At 37.7% G+C, this 22,084-nt stretch overlaps 1 protein-coding gene across 1 annotated transcript in view; it reads left to right on the top strand.

Moving 5' to 3' along the window:
• itga1 (integrin, alpha 1) overlaps window positions 1-22,084 on the top strand; it is an 88,119-nt gene that overhangs the window by 22,692 nt on the left and 43,343 nt on the right. Inside the window, exons 2-3 of the mRNA XM_036594286.1 lie at window positions 13,321-13,441; window positions 19,348-19,460. Of these exons, the coding sequence (XP_036450179.1) occupies window positions 13,321-13,441; window positions 19,348-19,460 (234 nt within the window). The remainder of the gene's footprint in view (window positions 1-13,320; window positions 13,442-19,347; window positions 19,461-22,084) is intronic.

The raw sequence follows: 22,084 nt of genomic DNA, 5'->3' as shown, positions 1-22,084 counted from the left end.
ACACCAGAAAAATACAGATAATAACTGTTCACAGTGGTGGTGATAAGAACCAGATGTCCACCTCTAAAAGCTCCATCACAGAAAGTTATTACATGAAATGGTTATGAATACACTGCCTGATGACTGAGATGTTGGTTTATGATAGTTTGGAGAAGATTTTCTGATCTAAAGAGTATTTTTTTAAACCATTCATGGGGGAGAAGTATATACAGGCAATGGGGTAAGAAAAAATAGATTTTACCATCATCAGCATTAGTTGTGTATATATGTGTATATATGTAATGTTTTGATAGGATATAAAATGTGTTGTTGTAGACACGATGCATATAATATCCACAATCATCTTTGTGAATTCTCAGAAAGATTCTTGAGAACTGAGCATTTCAGAGTTACTTTATTTACATCATAGCAATTTAATTAGGCAGAACCTAATTAAGAAAAACATATCAGTGAGATCAACAAATAGAAAAAATGAAAAAAAAAAGGACTGCAAAATGATAGCGAGATGAGAAGTAAAGGGACTGAACATCTTTTGAAAAAAAATATTTCTAGTATTAATTGTATTTGTTATGTTTTAGACTTTCCATGCATAATGTTGTACTTCATTTTAATCTTTATTTTATTTTAATATTATTTTATTAAAATATTTGGCTCAAAATTAACAATGTGCTGCACTGTTACAGCCCATGTGTGCAATGGTTCATCCCCAGCCAGCAGTTATATGAACTGCTTCAGCTCGGCAAATTAATGTAATATTAGTGTTTTTTTTCTCATAGCTTTTCTCATATTTTCTGCCCTAAATCATAATAGTGGGTTTATTATGATGTGTCCTATAAATTATGAGCTGATGATCAACTTCACGTGACCTAGCATCATTAACGTCAGGAAACAATAGTGCTAATGTTAGTTTCCTGTGAATTTAGCCGGCCGGGCTAGTTGAGGTTATCCTAGCAGGTTAAAACTGACAGTAAGTTGTTCTCTTTTTCAGTGTTTGAAGAAAAATTGTGTAATAGTAAGCAAATCTTCGATAATTTGGTAACATAATTTGCTGACTTGGTAACAGCTAGCCAAGTTAACACTAGCTAAGTTGTTAAAAGGTACATGTAAAAAAGCAAGTTGCTTCATTCCAACTACAGATAACCTAGAACTAAACTGGAGTTTTTATTTTATCTCCAAAGTATGTGAAAATACAGTAACTGTAACATCTTTTGCAAATGTGAAATGGCCTTATGTGGTGTGTTTGTGTCACAGCACCGCTGTTCCCGCCCTTACCGGTGCGTCATGACACGCAGCTCTTATCAAATTATTTAAAGTTCTGTAAAGATGGAGCCAGAAACTGATTTTATTTTATTATTTTTGCATTTACTAGAGCTGGAGATGCTTCTCTCTGCTCCTTGCTCTCTAAACCAAAACGAAACGTTAGCATAACGTCTGCTTCAGACCACATTTATTTGCTTTTTTTTAACATTTATATCTTTAGCTAATCGACTCAGTTCTTACATTTAAAAGTGTCTCCTCAGCTGCCGTTCGCTTCTCTGCTGATTTTAACATGTTCTCGATTCCTCGCTGGCACGCAATGAAACTTTGGGATTAGTTGGCTGGTGAAGGATCCATCCGTTGGATCCTTCGTTGCCATGGAAAAGAAGGACACATTTCCTGGCCGCATATGAAGGAGTCACCGAAATGGGACAGCCTAACTGATAGGCCCTTTTCACATTTCTGCAGGTAGTAGTTGTTGCAGGGTAACGCTGCTTCCGCTAAAGCAATTACAATAGCAACAATGACGAGTAGAGCGTGTACAGCTCGCTAAAGTGTTAGCGCTTGAAGCAAAAACAGCCTTATCTCAGTTTCAGTGGTTTGTCAGCTGACGATGAGCAGAGGAAAAATTAGTTTGTGCAATTAATACAGGAATAAACTTTGTCATACGGAGGAAAAGAACCTCTGTGTCTGCGTTTCACCACTGCTGACTAACGTTAACCTGCAGTTCGTGCTTAAAAGCTGCTGCTACAGCCACTTTTCAGAGGAACAGTTCATTTTTTCCTTCAAAAACGATCAGCAGCTGAGAGAGCGAGCCGCCAGTATGTAATTTAAGGTAGAATGGGAAAATTCAAACAAGAAGCTACTTCAGCCTCGCAACTTTTTAGTGTTTGACAGTTTCTCGTTGCAGATTAAACGTATCAGGAAAAGTGGCGCAACGGACCCTGACGACCTGGCATGCCCCCAGGCCGAGTGTTTAGCTTTTTGCCGCTATAGCTTTTAGTTTATTGTTAGCGAGCTGTTTCAGCATCTCCAGCTAATCCGGCTAATCTAGCGTTTTGGTTATAGTTCTTTTCACCTATCCATCGAATTATCAGTCTGTAGGTGTTAGCTGACGTTATTGTACTGTTAGCTGGAAAGGAATTTGTCCACTGATCATTTAGATCCTTTATTTAGTTTGGACTCCCACACCGTTGTGTGTTTAGTTCTCCGACAGTTCTGGACACATCCTCGAATTACAGTTTTGGCAGCTATTTTAAAGATGAAGTGAGCCACCTTTCTGTGGAGAGCTTTAGTAATGTGAGCGCCTGTATTTCTTAGGTTAATGACTATCCGTAAGGCAAAAGCGGAAGTTGTTTTACCCAGAGTTTACGCACTTCTGTTTCTTGTGAAAAGTAGTGAGTAGTATGCAGTATGTGATCAACATGAATTTCTCCAGTACGCCAAAAGACGGCGTTCTGCTCCAGACCATTGTTTTCAGTATGCGGCCTAGAGCTGTCTCCGTGATATATTGCATCCCAAAATCCAACATGGTCATTTCATGAGGATGTAACCACTGACATAACTGCTTGGATATTTTTAATATCCCTAAATTCAGCCTTTCCGTATATTAATAACGACAAAATGAAATAAGTTTGACCAAATGCTGCTGCACTCAGTGCCACACTAATGCCACACCAGCACCCTCTGCTGGTCGTGAGGTGGTTTGCTGACTTTGTCTAAGTTAACTTTAAGCATAATGTAGATAAAACAGTAACTCAGCTGAACATACGCTCAGCATCCTTGTCATTCACTCAGACTAGCTCTTATAACCAACCATGAGTGTAATGAAAATGTAATGAAGAAAACAGGTGTGTTTAAAAAACCACACAGGTTTACCACACAGAGCACATCCACAGCTGACATTTTTAAAGTTTATTTGTGGAGACGGGTAGAAAACAACATCCTGCCCTCTGTCACTGTAGGGGTATATTTTATAAGTCACACAGGCCCCTCTTTTACACCGAAATAGAAATGTTATATTTTATATATAATTAAAAAACAGATAGTTCCGGTCATAAAATGTGATTGGCTGAGCTGCGTCTCAAGCCGTTGTAAAATCCATGATGTATGCATACCTATGACAGCCTCATAACCAACTGAATTACTACACCATGGCAAGAAAAAACCCTTGTGCTGTTAATGGAATAATCTTTGAGTGTACTGATGAAGTAAGAACCATTTTTTTGTTTAAACTGAGGGGCTGGCGACTTATGTTCTTAACTAGAACTAGGCTGGTCAGCTAGCTAACAGGCTAAAAGATAGCCAAAAGCATAAACAGCTCCATCAATAATATCACAGGCTTCAATTAAAGTACATACAATATAATTTACTGTAAAATGACAGTATATAAGTAAAAAATGTCATTTGAATGGATTACAGGCTTCAGAAGTTCGTGTTTCAGTCAGAAGTAGCATCAAACCTGAGTCTGAGTCCCACATGGCTGTTTCTTAGCTATATTTTGCACTGTTGGGCTGCAGGAGTCAGTATTTAAATTCCTATGTAGTGCACTATGTAGGGAGCAGCGAGCCATTTGAGATTTAGTCTCAAAACGAGAAGAGGGCGCCGCTGGGTTGGTGCTAAAGACTCACAGTGGTAATTTGGTGACCAGAAAGTACTTATAAAGCGAAGGGTTTTGCATTAAACAGTGCTGTGTTATCATATGTTTATTGCTATTCCACAAAAAGTTTAAAAAAAATCATGAAATGACCACAGTATACAGCGATGGGCGACTGAACATTCAAAGAACGTTCAAAAACAACAAAGCATTGTTTCTAATGCGTTTGTCTTGTTTCTGACCAAAACCACTTGAACACAAATCGTGTTTATGAACTCTGAAGTCATAAGTAGGGACCTGCAAGGAGGGATTGAAGGCAGCATTATATAAGTCCATTATTACTGCCATATCTAACAAGTATCGTCAGTAATTAAAGACAGGCATTGCATCTTTGTTATTCATAGAAAGCAATGTTCTTGTGCTGTTGGTGACCCACCACTTCCGTAGTGGACCTTAAATGTGTGGTTAGTCCAGCTGCTTAATGTAGATAAGGGTGAAAAAGAAGTGTGAAAATTATTTATTGTATCTACAGGGGGGCAGTGGGACTTGTTTTCAGACCGGGGGTTACATCATATAGACTAGACCACACCACACTACACACGCACACACAGACACACACACAAAAAGTGCTGAAGACTGACCTTTGAATTAATCATTCAGGCTTTACAGGGAGGCTCACAGCAGCATAAGAACACCATATTTAAACAAAATTCTTTCCCTCCTGACTCAGTCATACAAATTCTTTCAGTTTGAACAAACAAATCCTACACAGTGCAACTTTAAATCAAACAGCTCATGTGCAAAGATGAGCAAAAGCAACAGCATACCTAAAAACCCAAATCTACTCATTGTATGCAAAAGCGTCTTACCTCGGCAGGCATGAAACATATGGACCATTATTTATGTCTTACCTGTGATGACTCGATACACTGAAGTAGCGTTAGACGTTAGCTTTGACATCACAAGGCCTGTGCAAGCTTTTGTTGTAAAAGAGCATTGTAGTACCAAATTCACCTGTTTTTGGCTTTGGATGGGTAGAAAACTACATTGTTCAAGGACAGATATACTTTTAAATGTAAACACTGGCATGTGATAACAAACTGAAGGCTTGAAGCAAATGGAATAAAGTCTGTAGAGCACTGCCTGTTGTGTCAGCCAGCAACAGATTGGGTGGTATTGTGGCTAGATTCACACAGTCACGCTGAATTTGATTCGCTAATCTCTCAGGGCTAATGTTAGCTTCTTATTTGAATTTCCATTCCACCTTAAATAATGCAGCAGTTGCATGCTAGTGCCTAGTACATGCTATATGCTATATCATTTAAGGTGGGGCGGGAAATGACGCTAACTTCAATACTATCTAATCTCTATCCACTGTACGAGAATTACTACAGATTACCAAATTACTACAGATATACACTTGCATGTATCGTTTCTAGTTTGAGCGTTCTTCTGCTTTTGTGCATGAGTTTATACATTATACCTCATAGTAACTGGCCCAAAACTCTACGGGAATTCTCCCGACTCTCACGATTATCCACTCCAGCATTGGTACTGTATGTGTGATGATGTCAAAATATTGTTGCTTCTCACTAATCACGCAACGTTTTATTCTTTTTCTTACTTCGGCCTTGTCCCCAGCACTAATTCACTCAGCATCTGTAACACTCCTGTTTCTATACTAGCTCTTTTTCTGTGGGTCATACGTGGATTTTTTAGCAGTATACCGGTTGTATGTTGTTCAGTCAGTCTGGACTTTTTTTTTTTGGCAGAGGTTGTTCGGTGCTCATGCTACACAAGCCGGTGCTCGAATTGCATCACATCAATCAGAATCGTAATGGGTTCTGCTCATAAGAATTATATTGGCAGGGGAGTAGTAAATGTTAGGACTTTAATTAATTTTAAAAGAGAAAACATGAGGGAAAGGGCATGAGGAGAGAGCCGGAGGGATGGAGTGAGCAGGAGCAAAGAGGAAGGGCACGCATTTTAGATATTAACTCTGCTTTCTCTTAAATTGATTAGCCTGAGAGCTGCTTCATCATTGGAGTGTGTGTGTGTGTGTGTGTATATGCGTGTGTGCATATTTCGTTTTTTGTGTGCACCAAATCTCCCAAGGATGATGAAAACATGAATATTTTGTCATTGTGGGGACATTTGTCTTCTATTCATGAGTAAAAATGCCTTTTACCCACAAAACTGCAGCTTTTTAAGAAATTGCAAAAGGCGGAAGCTGATTATTTGGTTGACAACGTATACATATTGTGATTTTTATTGTATTGCAATGCAAATCTGTGATAATGTGCATCATATTCATTATGGAGTCACATCGTTTGCAAAGTTTGTGAAGAATCAGCATCGAATAGACATAGTTGCACCCCATTTGTGAAATACTCCCAAACACTGACAGTTTAACTTTAGCTCAGTGTGCGTGATGGATTTGGACTCAGAGTTGACGTGAGATTTCCTATTTTCTTGTGTCTACAGTCGCAGACTAAAGCCCTAATCTGGATGTTTTGGGCATTCGGATGTATGTCATAGTGGACTGGTGGAAACAATGCCATTTTTAATTAGTTTATTCCACGTACATTTCAACAGTGTCGTTTGTAATTAAGCCTGTGTTTCTGATTCTGATTTTCTGATATAAATATATACTGTGTGGGTACGAATTGGAAGATTGAATTAATAGCTTAGTTATAGATGAATGAGGCTGATATAATACAGTGCATACCCAGATGTGCTGAAAGTAGTTTTCAGATCTGAGTTGATTTAAGGCTGGTTTTATTGGGTGTAAACAGAGCAGGCTGATGAAGTCTTATCACAGTTTCATTCAGTAGAGTATGAATATGATTTCAGTCAAGAAGTAATTTGTCATCTGATCCATGTACATATGTACGGGAGTGAAATAAAGTTGCTCCAGGGCCTCAGTGCCACAGTATAAGACAGGTCCAGTTTTACTGGACCACAGTTCACGACATACACTCTTAAGAATTCCCTGAGGTGCTTAAGGTCCTTGTTAGGGCTGTGTATTGGCAAGAACCTGGCGATACAATACGTATCATACTGTAAGACAAAGGTTCTGTGCAGGTCCATTTTTCGTTCATCAAGGTACAAATAAAGTAAATGTTCCCTCAAACCCTTAAATAAGTTTTTTTCAGGAGAAAAGTAGATATTTGTACCTTTTCATAACCAGATGTTTTAAAACAGAACAATAAAATAAAAGCCTGGAGACGAAACGGGGTGTGTGGAGTCAATACAACTTAGAAAATATAATTTCAATGGATTATGGTACAATTATGTTCTCTGACTAAAGGTACTGGGATGTGCCCTAGAGGGTACCACCCCAGTGACAAGAGGGGTACTGGCCCAGTGACAGTTTAGTACCCTTTTTCTGAGAGTGTGATACAGGGCTTATGATTATATATATTGCGATATATTGTGATTTTTGAAGTCAAATTTCAGGAAAATTGTCATAGTATAAACAAACACACCACCAAATGCAAAAAATCTGAGTAAAATGGCTTAAGATCACAACACTGTTATCTAGCAGTCAGGGGTTTGATCACAACACAAAATGAACTGCCATGAATCTTTGATAAGCTATTAATTAAAAATCGATACTGTGTTTTTGAGAATCGATACAGTATCGCAAAATAAGATTAAATAACATTGCGATACTCAAGTGTCTCGATATTTTTTTACACCCCTATTCTTAATGTTCTTAAATGTTTCTTGACTTGACAGGTTCTAGGAAAAACCTTTAATATGTTTAGAACCTTTACATTATATGGAAGTTCTTTACACTTTAAAACGGTTCTTTACACTCATAGAATGTGAGTAGTGCTAAACAACGATGGAAGAACTGTTTTTAGTTGTGTGTATTCTAATGTTACATCTGTTACGCCTTTAGCTTATGCTGGTTCATCATGATGCTGATGAGTCTGTCTGTAGTTAAGTGGCTTGTATCTGCAATTTTCAAGTTGCCTCGGTCAACATGACTGTCTGGACATCCTCCCCATTTTTCTGATCAATGTTAAAGGGTTTCTTGGCCGTCGGCCACCTCAAATCAGCTAAAGAAGTTTTTTTTCCCTGTGTTTATGACGCAGTGGGGTTAACTGGGTTTCAGATGGATGTTTTTCCGCGGCGAGCAGGGATGGGTTACCTGGCTGCTGTTCCAGTGTATGACTCTGCAGTTCCTCTCTGGATGAGAAATTATCATCCGCCGCCGTTGGGAATCAAAGCAAAAATAAACCAAAGCCCAATTAGGGGCACAGTGGTGTGGTCTGGATTAGAGTTTCTTTTCCATGTCCTGTCATTATTCCCATGAGATGGTGTCTCCCTCGCATATGTGCATAATGAATTAAAGGAATAATTCCTACTGAATGGAGGATGTTCCAGCATTAGGTGGAAAAGAGTCCAGCTCTTCATGTCTAAGAGATTTTTCCCATTATAGCTGGAACAAAGTGCTTTGAAGGCCCAAATGGAAATCGCTTAAAGTGACAGTTTGGTAAAATATCTAACTCATACAGTTTTCCTCTTTTCCCAAATGTAGTTTATCAGCCAGGACAGTATAAAACAGCTTCTTTAGTCTTTTACTCTTACAAAGATGGTTCTTCAAGGGTTCTTTACTAAAGAAAATGGTTCTATATAGAACCATGAACACTTAAACCCTTTGCATGATTAAACGGCTCTCTGCATGGTGAAATAGTTCTTCAGATTGACAGAGAATGCATTGTAAATGGTTCTATAAAGAACCCTAGCACCAAAAAGGGTTCTTTTATTGTAGACAGCTTGATATCGTAACAACAGAAGAATCCTTTTGGTGCTGTATAGAACACTTTTGGTGCTGTATAGAACACTGTATAGAACAAAAACGTTTTACATAGAACCATATACAACACATTCTTCATCTCCATAAACTGAAAGGGTTTTTCAGGTTGATGGAGAATGTGTTCTAGGTAGAACCTTTTTGAAAAGTGTTCTGTATAGCACCAAAAAGGCTTCTTCTGTTGTTACGACATCAAGATTGCTACAATAAAAGAACCCTTTTTTAAACATGATAAAAAACACGTTTGTAAATGGTGTCTTGCTTGCTTACCTACACACCTAAAAAGATGGTTCTTAAAGGGTTCTTTTGTAAAGAAAATGGTTCTACATAGAACCATGAACATGCATAGAACCCTCTGCATAATTAAAGGGTTCTCAGCATCGTGAAAGGGTTCTTCAGATTGATGGAGAGTGTGTTGTATATGGTTCTTTATAGCATCAAGTTTGCTACAATAACAGAATCCTTTTTGGTGATAAAACCCTTTCCAAAAAGGTTCTATATAGACCCATCTACAACGCATTCACTGTCAATCTGAAGAAGCATTTTATGATGCAAAGAACCATTTAATCTTGCAGAGGGTTTTTTGAGTGTTTACGGTTCAATATAAAACCATTTTCTTTACCAAAGAACCCTTGAAGAACCTTGTTAAGAGGGTAGCACTGAACTATGCTGACACAGTATGACATAATGTTATATATAAAAATGGCCAAAATGTCTCACATTGATAAAAACAGTAGTAGCAGCTACTGTTCATTTCAAAGTCTGTAGTGCAAAATTTCAGACAGGAAACTTTCCTTGATTGATCTACGATCTTTTATAATTGTGTAAAGTTGATAATTTGCTGAGCGGTTCCTGTAATGACGTTGGAAAGTGTGCGTTCATTGTGTGAACTCATTGTGTCCTCTGTCCTACCCCTCACGCTGCCTGAAGTGCTGGTCATAGCCGAGCTCTTCATTAAGAGGAGATTAATGTTTCATGTTCAGATGCTGTGGTGTGTATGTGTACATGAAGTCTGGGAGGAAGTCTCGGTCTGCCTCTGGCTGTCTGTGTCTGTGTTTATAGAGGAGATAACTCACTGTGTTTATCAAGCTTCAAAATCCCAGAGAGACAAACCTACGTGCAGTCACGTCTCGGACATCCAATCATCATCATCCTCATTAGCTTTTATCATTGTTTATCCTCTCTTGTTTTCTTCATGTCATTATGTTGTCTTGTTTTTGTTGTCCTTCTTTTTCTGCTGCTGAAGCTGGTTTTCCACATTTCTTCCTCTTCTGTTAAAAGTTTTGTCTAGGGATACAAGGTCTAGTCTGACTACTGATAACTAGTGATGATTGATAATTAACCTCTCCCTTTTATTTACAATTTTGCGTTCTAAATAAAATATTGTACATACACACTGAAACTATACATTTTCAAATGACTGATTCAGTCAGTGGTATTGAAAGACTTTAGCCTCACACTGCAGGCACTCCATTCTTAGAGGATATTCACTTATAGATAAAATAAACTTTTTCCCCTGTAACTTTATCAGATGAACTGTGTGTGAAACACTTGACTCCGTGTTGAGCTGCTAGTGAGCAATGAGGACTGAAAGGGGAGGGGCGAGAAGCTATTCACACCTCTGCCCAAAGACAGCATTTAAACATGATAAAAACACTTTTATAAATGTTGACTTGCTTGCTCACCTGCACACTGTTAAAAGATGGTTCTTTAGTAAAGAAAATGGTTCTACATAGAACCATGAACACGCAAAGAACCCTTTGCCTGAGGCCTCTTTGCATCAGAAAAATGTTCTTCAGATTGATGGAGTTTTATATGTTTCTCTATAGAACATTTTTGAAAAGGGGGCTATGTGGCACCAAAAGGGTTCTTCAGTTGTTACACACTTGACATCATAACAATAGAAGAACCCTTTTTGGTGCTATATAGAACCCTTTTCAAAAAGCACATTCTCTACAGCAAATTCTCCATCAATCTAAAGAGACATTTCACCATGCAAAGAACCATTTAATCATGCGAGGTTTTTTGTATGTTCATGGTTCTATACAGAACCATTTTCTTTACCAAAGAAGAACCATCTTTTTTAAGATTGTAGAAACAAGAAAATCCAGTTAGTTGTATATCCTTTTTTAGTGTTATTGAAGAAAAAAAACATAGTTCAACTAAGGGACCTCCAAAAAATGTTATGGCTGCTGTGAAAAAGGGCTAATGTGTTTTTCCCTGAACCAGCTGAATGTATGTTTAACTGTTAAACTACATCAAACCACATGGAAAAAAGCAGGAGTGGCTGTGATCTTCATGTGTGTTTTTGGACTAGCAGAGAAATAAACTTTAGATATCAAACAGGTCTCGTCTGATCTAATACATTGGGAAAAAGGGGGAAATTGTGTAAACAGGATGTTTTTTTTTATCTCCATTGATTGCTTTGAGGCTGTGTATTTGAATCATGCCCATAGCACTCTCATCCTCCTCTTTGTGTCTGCTATGATAGGTCACACACTGCAAGTCGTGTCATTTCTGAATAAATACCCTGAAATCCATCTGTCTCAATGGACTTTACACAGCGGCTCCTCAGGCTTTTACCCTACGTGCATTAATCTCCTCTTTAGCGCTGAAATGTTCACTATGGACAGTAGAAAGTGAAAAAATGGGTGGACAAATGCTCTTTGTACAGTCTTTGAGTTTGGCCTGTTTTGCAGACGCCCTGGCTCAAGTCAGCATGTCAGAGGTTTGTTAAATGTTCAGCGCTGCTTTAGAAATTGAGGGATTGAATAAATTAGGATGGAAATTCCATTACATGTATGAAGAGGCTCTCTGTGGCCTGGGCACAAAGAGCTGTTTTAACACTATATTTAGTGTCCCCTTCATATGCAGTAATGAGTGAAGGAGTCATTGTCCAAGAGGACTACAGCAGCCTTTTAAAAATCCTCCCATGCACTTAGTGCTCTTTTACTGAAATCACATATTTTACTCCCATACACAAGTGGAGCAAAACAGAGAAATTGTTGTCCGTGTCACTGAAGTTTTGTTTTGGTTTTTTTATCCTGGTTGTTCCTCTGGAACAAAATGCTCCATTTCAATCTTTGAAACAGACGTTTCTGCTTCTCTGACAACTTTATAAAAGTGACTAATAATAATCTCGCTGTATGTTTGAATTGTGCCTAACTGTTTTGCTGCTCTAACACAATTTTTGATCTCTAATTCTGCATCTTCACATTCCACACTGTTAGAAATAAAGGTTCTGTGCCGGTACATTTTTCATTCACCAGGGTATAAACAATGTAAATGTTTCCTCAAAGGTACAACAGTGATTTTAAGGTCCAATTGTGAACCTGAAATAGGTTTTTTTCCAGGTGAAAAGAACATATTTGTATCTTTTCATAACCTAATGTTTTAAAACAAAACAATAAAATAAAAAGCCTGTAGGTGAGACGGGGTGTGTGGAGTCAAAACAACTTAGAAAATATAATTTCAATGGATTATGGTATAACTATGTTCCCTGACTAAAGGTACTGGGATGTATCCTTGAGGGTACCACCCCAGGGACAGTTTAGTACCTTTATTTCTGAGAGTGCAGTGCAAAACTCTCAGCATATTTTTCAAAATTTTATTGCAGTTTTTATATCTATTTATTTGCTTACTGTTCTGTCTTTTTAAAATCAAGAGCTCATTTTATACATTTATGTTTGGTGTCCTTGCATTTATGTCTCATCCTAAATTAAAGGTGGGCGAAGTTGAAAAATATATCCTCATACTTGAGGACATTTTCTCGATACATGATACGCATTACAATATTGAGTCTTTTTCAGGTTTGATCAGTTGGAACAAACAGAATGCTGCAATAGTTCCACGTTTGAAGTACTTTCAAAAACTAAGTGCAGTATGTGAAACTTTTCTTAAGGCACTGCATTAAAGACTAATTACTGTATGTTCTCTTTGCACAGTAACATGCATTTGGTCAGTATCCTGAAGTATTCATATTATCCACAATGTGCTCAGAAAGCCATACTGTGATGTCACCATAATCATAAATATTGTCATTTTGCCTCCCCTAACCCAAATGACCTTTATGCTTCCTTTTAAACATTAATTACCTTTTAATGCCTTCACTACTAGCATAAAGTAAACAGTTGCTTTATTAAAGCTGCACCATGTAATATTTTTTTATTAAACCTGAAAAAAGTATCTACAATATCTATCAGTATCTATCAGTACTATACAGTATCTTAAATAATAATTTAAAAGTTAGATGCGTCGAAATTTTCACACCACGTTGTATATCTCTAAATATTAACATCACACACAGACTCAAAAAGAAAGTCTGGCTCGATGTTTAGGTCTCAAGCAGTCTTAAAATCAACATTATACTGATGAAGATATGATGACAACAGTAGATAATTCACTCACATCCTCAGAAGATGTGTCCTTTACCAAGTTTAGACTCTCTAAAGTTCTCTTTGAACACACTCTCAAAAGTCAGATTCATTTGTGGTGGTCCGAAGCACAACTGCGTTACAAAATGTTCTTCTGCACGTTGCTTGCAATTACACATTTCCACCAGAGAGGTCTCTAAATCCCCAAATCCTACATAGTGCTTCTTTAATCAGATTGTAATTGTTTTCCTTTGTTTTTCCTGTTGCAGTGCTGCTGCCATGTTTGTCGTTCTTTAATGTGGATGAGAAGAATGGGATGTCATTCAGTGGCCCTGTGGAGGACATGTTTGGCTACACTGTGCAACAGTTTGAGAACAGTGAAGGAAAATGGTGAGATACTGAGTGAAACTGTGCTTGAGTTACTGTTCCAGGTGACAGTATTTGAATACTGAAATCACTATTGTGACATTTGTTATATCACATCATGGAAAGTCAAGGGGAAAACTAAAAAACTTTAGGGTTACATGTTGATGTTCAGAAAGAATATTTAATTATTTTTCTGTATTAATGAATATACAATATTGAAAGTTTAGAATCTGCACTTTGCACAGGAATCAGAATTAATATAAAAATTACAACACGCTTTTGTTATCACTGGTTATAATTACTGCTTCTAAGGGTTATTTGTGCTGGCTGATGAAATGTGCTTTTTAAAGCCTCAGAAAAATGAATTTCCTCTATTTTACACTCCCGCTGTGCTTCAGCTCTGTTTACGGCTTATTTTCACTTGATCTCCTCAGACAGGTGAACTCAAGTGAAGCAGACATTTCATAGTGTAGCACTTAACCCGACTTAGCCATCTGTAACACATCAGGAGACCCTGTGTAACACATGCACACACAAATTAGTCCTTCAAATCCTTCACAAACATTATTTCTGGCATTTATTCAATTCTTCTGTATTAATACTGTAATTTCTCAGTGCATTTATTTTGGTATGATAAGAAAGATCTATAAAGCTGAACATGATTTGTCATAAACTAACATTTTAAACGCGCATACACTCAAATAAGAACATACTTCACACTTGAGTGTTATTTTATTTTTACTCTGATGATATAAATCAGTAATAGGTGTTTCCACATTGATGTGAACTGAGTATGAACTGAACTATTGCAGCGCTTCAACATAAGGCAGCATGGAGCTTTCTTTTCTTTCCTTATAGCTCACAAAAAGCTCCAATTCCACATACTGAACCATTTTACTGACCATCTTGGACATGCACGCTGGCCAGCTACTCAAATTTGGATAAGATAAAGGAGACACAAACATGATGAATGAATCAGCAGAACAAAACCTTGTTTCATTATTACACTCCAAAAAAGTGTCACTTCTGCTACACAACCGTCCTGTGTCACATGCTTTTGCCCCCAACAAAATAGCCAGCTGGAGACAACCTGCTGGACAGTGAACCCTAATAAAGCCCCATGTGAGCTGCTGTAAAAGGCTGAGGAGTGTTTTACACTGATGTGAAGTGTCATGTTCCTCAGGAGGTACATGCTCTCCTGTGTGCTGTAAACTCCAGGCCACCCTCACTGCAGCCACTACTGCAGCTGACCAGTGAACCCAAAGAAGATCTCATGATCCTCGCTAATTGGGCAGTTTATTGAGCCAAAAAAATACATGTGCCATATATAAGCATCATATTACCTTGAAGCATTAAATGGTGTTCAAACAAGGTAACATATTATATATAATTAATCTTATTTAGATGGTCCGCTGTAGATACTTTGGAAATGCATGGTATATGTTTAAGTAACATTCAATTAAATATCCATTAAATTCAACAGAACTTCGAGTATGAAAGAGTTTATAAAATCTAACCCTAACCCTAACCTAACCTTAACCTCAAGGCAAAACCTACACATACTCCTAACCCTAAATCTTAATCATACTGTTATTGATAATCAACTGAACATCACCAGAAAGTTTGCTAATGATTTAAGTATCTGTAAAGCATCTATAGGGGACCATCTGAATAAAGTGTGACCAAACAATGTTACAAAAAATGTTATAAAATTATTCAAAGTTTGTGTATATCACAGGTCTCCACACTTTTTTCAAAGGGGGCCTGAATGGACCCCATGAAAATACTTGAGGGCTGGTCATTCCTTGCTAAAATATTATACATAAATGATTTTAAATACTCAGTATTCAAAATATGAAAACAAAAAATGTGTATGTTACGACCTTCGGTTGTAATAGCCTTTCTTTGCCTCTGTCCATTTGTGTGTCCGTTTTCTTGTTCTATTATGTGCAGGTATGTGATTGACCTCTCAGGGGGGCTTTCTATAGGTTACCAAGCCACTCCCTGGGAGATATTCAGGGCTCTCTCCCCTCTGACATGACCTGGAAGTACACCTGTCCATATCAGCCTGGCATGCTTCGCTTCCTTACTTAAACTTTGCGAAAGATTTTTTTAGATTCTGTGAAACTCAGTGTGAGTTAGGGAGTTAGAGTAGCCATTTGTATTTATGTTTCTGTTGTTTCAGGTTAGTTAGTGCTGCAATCATTAGTTATAATTGGAATTGGGGCTTTTTTGTGCTACCATGTTTCCTGTCAGTGTGTAAAACAAGCTCCACCTGCCTCATGTGAAAATGAATATACTTTGATGAATAAATGTTTAAAATGATATTTTTTTCAGTAGCGTTTTCAGCTTTGTTAGATGTTCTTTACCTAACAAAATAAAGATGACAAAAGCACTGAAGAAATCGTGTAATTAAAAGAGAAGAGCAGATTAATAAGTAGATCATAAGTAGATTTATTAATGAGTAACCACACTATAATGTATTTATTTAAAACAATTTCAGTCATGCTTTGTGCATACTTCATTACATAATCATGCAAAAATTTAAATCTTTTCAGGAAATAAACTGCCCTGGGTGCTATAACACTTTGTAAGCTTATTCAAAGATATGCATATTATATTCTATGTAGTATATTCATGTCCATAAAGCATTTATAATTGAAGAATGCTTTAAGAATATGTGTGCCAACGACATAATATACTCATACACAAAGTATATCCAAAGCCAAGAGAGATACATATCACATATAGATATAGACATATAGACATATAGACAGTTACTGAAAAATGTGTCCTAATATTAATAACTGAATAATTAGTCTGCAGTTTAAGAAGCTAATTGAATCAAATTCATTTAATTAATTGAATTGCTGTAAAAACACTCTGATTTAATTATGTTGCCAAGTCGTTTGTATTCTAATCAACTCTCTTGGTTGAGCTGAATGCCAGCGTTAGAGAGTGAGATGTTTACGCAGAGCGCTTGGCCTGCGATATCCGCGCTGTTTTATCAGGCCTCATTTGAGTGATGGAATGCTAAAGACTGGAGTTGTTTACATGTTCTTAGTTTGATGCCCAGTTTTAACCCCAGCAGCTGGAGGGTCAGTTTTCCTTCTGAAAAACAAGTGTTCCCACTTAGAGGGTCAGTAAGTGGTCAGTGGGAAGTAAGCTCAGAGCTAAAGTAAGGAGGAGTCAATAGGTTGGACATACGTGCAAAGTTATCTTTACTGGAGCACCCGCCTGAAACTCAAATTGTTAATCTTGAAAACAGACAGTTCCTCAGCTGGCGTCAAATTAAAAGTTGACAGATCAATTCTTGGCAAAACCAAAACAAAAATAACACAGAAACTACAGGTGAAACAACTGAGATTACACGAAAACATGAAGTGAAATGAAGCACTCTATGTTGTTTGTGGAAATGGTTAAACCGATAGCTTAGACAAAAATCAAACAGTTTACAGTTTTCGCCCCTTTTGGTTCAGTTTGGTCTCTGATGTTTTCTTCATTCATTTTGTACTTGAGCTACAAAGCTAATGTAGTTAACAAGTAATGGAAGCTTATTAGCATAGCAATTAGCATGATGCTAACTGCTTGCCTGAATCATCACTTACTCGTCTCAAAGCATCTCAAATAGACTTTACTATGTGGTTTCTGACATTGTATGGCACACTGTTATCTATAAACATGGACTAAATTTGGGACTGCAGAGCATATCCTCAACATCTACAGGGAGATTCACTCGAAAGACGCCCCGAATATTCTGTAATAACTCTCTCTAGGACGAAGCAGTCTGACCGAAACAACATGCAATGAGCTCCTCAGTACATGGAGCTTCGAACAAGCCGGGATGCCCCTGCGTCGGAGCGATGAGGTAGGTACCGGACAGCCATCGTGACGTTTAACCTCCGTTTGCAGTGTCCGGCTGTATACCCCCATACTCCTTCATGTGTCTGGCAGAAAACAGAGATCACTTCCAGCATCACATGTAATGCAATCAATTACACATATGTCAAAGTATGTAGTGTATTTTTTTGGTTCAGATTGCTTCATCCTAACAGGAGTTACAGCAGAACATTCGGGGCCTCTTTCGAGTGAATCTCCCTGTAGTTCTTCTTAAGACAACAAGGACTATAATGGAAATAAGCTGTAGGGTTTTATTGTGAATCAGAGGCTGTGCTTGAGAAAGTGCGGAACTCAGATGGCTGATCATTTTCATATTTTCTGCGGGTGCCCATTGGCCGGGTGTCAAGGAAGCTATTGAGGGTGTATTCCAGTTAGTACACACTGAAAAAGATGGATCTTCAAGGGTTCTTTAGTAAAAGAAATGGTTCTATATAGAACCATGAACACTGAAATAACACTTTGCATGATTAAAGTGTTCTTTGCATTGTTAAAGTGTTATTCAGATAGGTAGAGAGGGTGTTTTATATGGTTCTATAAAGAACCTTTTAAAAAAGGGTTCTATAAAGCACATAAAAAGGGTTCTTCTGTTGTCACAGGCTTGACATTGTAATAAAAGAAGAACACTTTCGGATTCCCTTAGGGTTCTTTGAGTGTTCATGGATCTATTTAGAGCCTTTTTCTTTACTAAAGAACCTTTGAAGAACCATCATTTTTAGGAGTGTAGGAAAGAATAATAACTGCCTGAGCAAAATATTATCGGTATTTTGGTAGTAAAAAGGCAGTAATAAGAAGTTGGTTGCAACAGAATCCCTTCAACAAAGAAACAACGGATTGAAATTGTGAATGAATTTTATTCATTAGTGACTTATTTTGAGACTAAGAATGGAACTTTGTTTATAATGTTGGGAAAATGGGGTTTATTTTAGCGTAGCATGTATAAATACATCTAAGTGCTATAATGGGTATGCTTGTCTGTAAAGTGGAACCTTATACCGCCCCCCTTTTTCCCTGTTGTAATAAACAATGGACAAAAGTACATTGCATAGCTAAACAATTCATTTCACATCCTATGCTGCACTGTTTTTAAGTACTGATGATTTCCACACTGTCCTCGCAGAAGCATATTGTGACATATTGAAACATAATTTATCATGACAACGATAAATATTGTCATATTGCCCACTCATACCTGACTATATAAATAACTCATCTGCATTATGGATATGCTATTATAAATTAGTGTAGGGATTAGAGTTAGAATGGTCTTATACATCCGTCAGCACCACACCTAAAGCTTTAAATATACAAATCCTTTTTGATGTAATGTGAACTGTGAAACCTGGGGCTCTTTTCTGTTAATGTACACATCATTAATGTAATGCGACGCATGTAGAGTCACACGTTTTTTTGCTTTTCTTTTGTGCTGCGAAAACAGAGAATGAATTAGCTCTGCAGAGTTTTGAGTTTTGAGTGGGCATCAGCTTTCACAAGACTTTTTCTTTTGCTGTTTGATTTTCTCTTGAGGTTTGTGGTTTGAAATGTTTATGCCTCTCTCTCTCTCTCTCTCTCACATACACACACACAAACTTTGAACAATTGAACACAAACAATTGAAAGGACAAAATCTCTGTGTGTGTGTATATATATGTATGTCGCTGCCATCAGAACAAAACCTTGTATCTCCAAAATGATAACTTTTTTTGTGTAATGTATTACACAAAAAAACATTACAATAAACAAATAACATAACAAATAAATAACAGTACAGTAACACGATTTCTCGTGGTTTGATTTGAGCTGGTTTGAAGAACACAGGTTTGGTACGTGACTTCTTGTTGAACTCCAGCCATCACATGGATTTGTTCAGTTCCATCAGCAGCACCTAATTTAATTTAATGAAGTATTGATTAGATAAACCAGGTGTTGGATGATAACCACAATTAATACTGGACTCCCACGAGCTGAGGTTTGGAAATGGTTAAACAAACACATTAACGTAATCAAATCTCTCTCTCTCTCTCTCTCTGTAGGGTTCTGATTGGTTCTCCTCTGAAGGGTCAGCCAGCAAAGCGGACTGGAGACGTCTACAAATGCCCTGTGGTTGCAGGCGGTTCTTCAGAGTGTATAAAATTAGACTTGCCTGGTGAGAACTGGCCTTCCAGTGTGTGTGTGAGAAAGCGTGTGAGGGGGTATTTGTGTGTTTTCTGCCACCCTGTTTCCTGTTGATTACTCACTGATGTTTTGGTGAGGTCGGTTCACAGCAGTTAAATTACATCCGAGCTCTACTTACATGCTACACTGATTGCTGCCGTGCTTACAGGCCAGAGAGCTTCACACACACTTACAGCTCTGCTGCAAATTACTCTTTTAAGAGACTGCCATGATTGCCTGAACAGTATTTAATTGATTTAGTTGAACTTTATTGATATCTACAGACATAATACATTCACACACACACACATACTCTAAACTGCCTAAATAAATGTTAAATATCACATGAATGTGGCTTAGTGTTGTCATGTTGAAAAGTGTGAAGGTCCCTGAAAAAGATGTTGTATGTAAGGCAGCTTATGTTGCTCCAAAATATGTATAGATCTTTTAGTGCTAATGGTGCCTTCATAGATGTGAAGCTTCTCTCCGGCATCTGCGTTTGAACTTTGAATGTCTGTTATTTTGAAATGTTATGATCTGAAATGTTGACTCATCATATAATACCAGAATACAGATGATTCAGTATAGGTGAACTACTTAGTTTACTAAACAGTGGTAAAAATGTATGAAACAGGAAGTGAATTTGGACCAGTGAACCAGTCGCACAATCCAGAAGTAGTTGTCTAAGAGAGGCTGAAGTTGGCTTCTTATTCGTAACTGTAGATATGAGTGTAATTTTTAACCCTCTGGGGTCCACAAACCCACCTGCGTGTCAAATTCGATATTTCTATATCTGTTTTTCTATCTTTGTAATAATACAGCGCAGAAATACAGTTCAAACATTTCCTGAATCTGTAGAGTCGCCCTTTCCATTCTATCTTATCATGGGATCGTATGTGACTCACATCCAGAGTTATGAGGCTGTGAAGAGGGGCTGAGATACACGTCATCTGGTGGATTTGTGTGTCCTACATTCTGTGTGAAACTGACAAATGGACACTTAGCAAATCACTAAGCACTGACTGACTGAATTTTTAACTGTAAGAGCTCATCATCATGATAAGTTTTCGGTGGCTTAGTGTCCACTTTGTTACTATCCATTTTATAGTGACAAGAGACTTGCAAAGCATGTTGGTATATTTACAGCTGGTTTAAATATATCTGCAGTGTTCACTACAAATCACATGTGCACTATTAAATTTTATAGAGCCTCTTGAAATCATATGGGAATTCCATTTGACAATTCGGACACTGAAAGAAATAAAAAAGGGCTGACGTACTCGATTGTGCCCTAATATTCAAATAGGGATCTATTTTTTTCATAGGGCAATTGGGGAAAAAAACAGTCCCAGACTGTTACATGGAGAAAATGCAAGTAATTGTAGTGATGCATTATGGGTGGTCACGCTACATGTGTGTCTGTGTGCAGATGTTGAGTGTTGTTTATGAGGTTTATTATCTGGCATGTCTTGTTCAACACATGAAGCCAGCCTTTCAGAAGGGATGTGTGTGTGTGTGGTTGGCTCTGACTCTGAACCATGGCTGGACAGGAAGAAGTGCACATCAAAACAGGAAATGCCCATGTAAATGAAGTAGTAATGATTTTGACTCTCATTATGATGATCTAGATAAGATGGATTAGAGCTGTAAAGCCTGGCTCATTTCAGCGTCTCTTACTGCAGGCCTCTGCACAGACATCTGAGGTTGTGTGTCATGTTGTTGTCGGACTTATGCCCAAATAAGGAATTCTGAGTCTAAGCCATTTTTCTTTGTGGGAATATTGAACGAGTGGTGTAAAACTGCTGTTATAGTGACCTGTGGTACAAGCTCGATACATTTTGTTCCCTGAATGTCCCTGTGCCCTCTGAATTTTTAGTCATAATATGAATAATGCTATACATACATGCATGCTTTAAGTAAGATAACACTCCTGCGCTTTTAATTCACATCTTACGAGTGTAAGGCTGCTACAAAACTTGAACACCACTAACCATCTGAGGAAATGATAAGTAAAGTCATTTATCTGGGAGGTAAAAGAAACTAATGTTCAACAGCTGCCTGAAACGCCTTGTTGGAATTTCCTTTGATGATGCAATCTTGTAACGCTCGACAACCCTCAGTCAAAACAGAGTGGGAGAGCTGACCAATCAGGGAACACTGGGCTCATTGGGAGGCTTAAAGACACAGAAGCTCTAACAGAGCATTTCAGACAGAGGGTGAATGGAGATGTACAGTATGAGAAGAATAGTGTGTTTTTGGAACACTGAAGAATATAAATCTATTCTAGTAGAGCCCAAAAATACAATTTTAAACATTGAAGATGAGCGTAATAGGTCCCCTTTAATACCACATTGACTGTATATACATGAACATGTTTTGTAGCTGCTGCAGGCAGACATCACACATCTACTAATAATTGTCTACATGGTACGATGTATGTTTTAGGGCATCCTAAGAACACAGAATCAGGTTTCAGACATCACACAAAACAGCTTCAGGTGTTTAGAGAAAAACATAAGTAAAAACAAGCGTCAGCTCTCATATATTGGTGAAACAGGCCTCAGGAGAAATTATAGAGAAGAAGGCCTCAGATGGGAAGTCTGTGTGACATTCACA

Source organism: Colossoma macropomum, unplaced genomic scaffold, assembly GCF_904425465.1.
Source record: "Colossoma macropomum unplaced genomic scaffold, Colossoma_macropomum, whole genome shotgun sequence".
In the NCBI taxonomy this organism is placed as follows: Eukaryota; Metazoa; Chordata; class Actinopteri; order Characiformes; family Serrasalmidae; genus Colossoma; species Colossoma macropomum.
The sequence above is the reverse complement of the archived record's forward strand: the minus strand, read 5'-3'. Positions and strand labels throughout refer to the sequence as shown.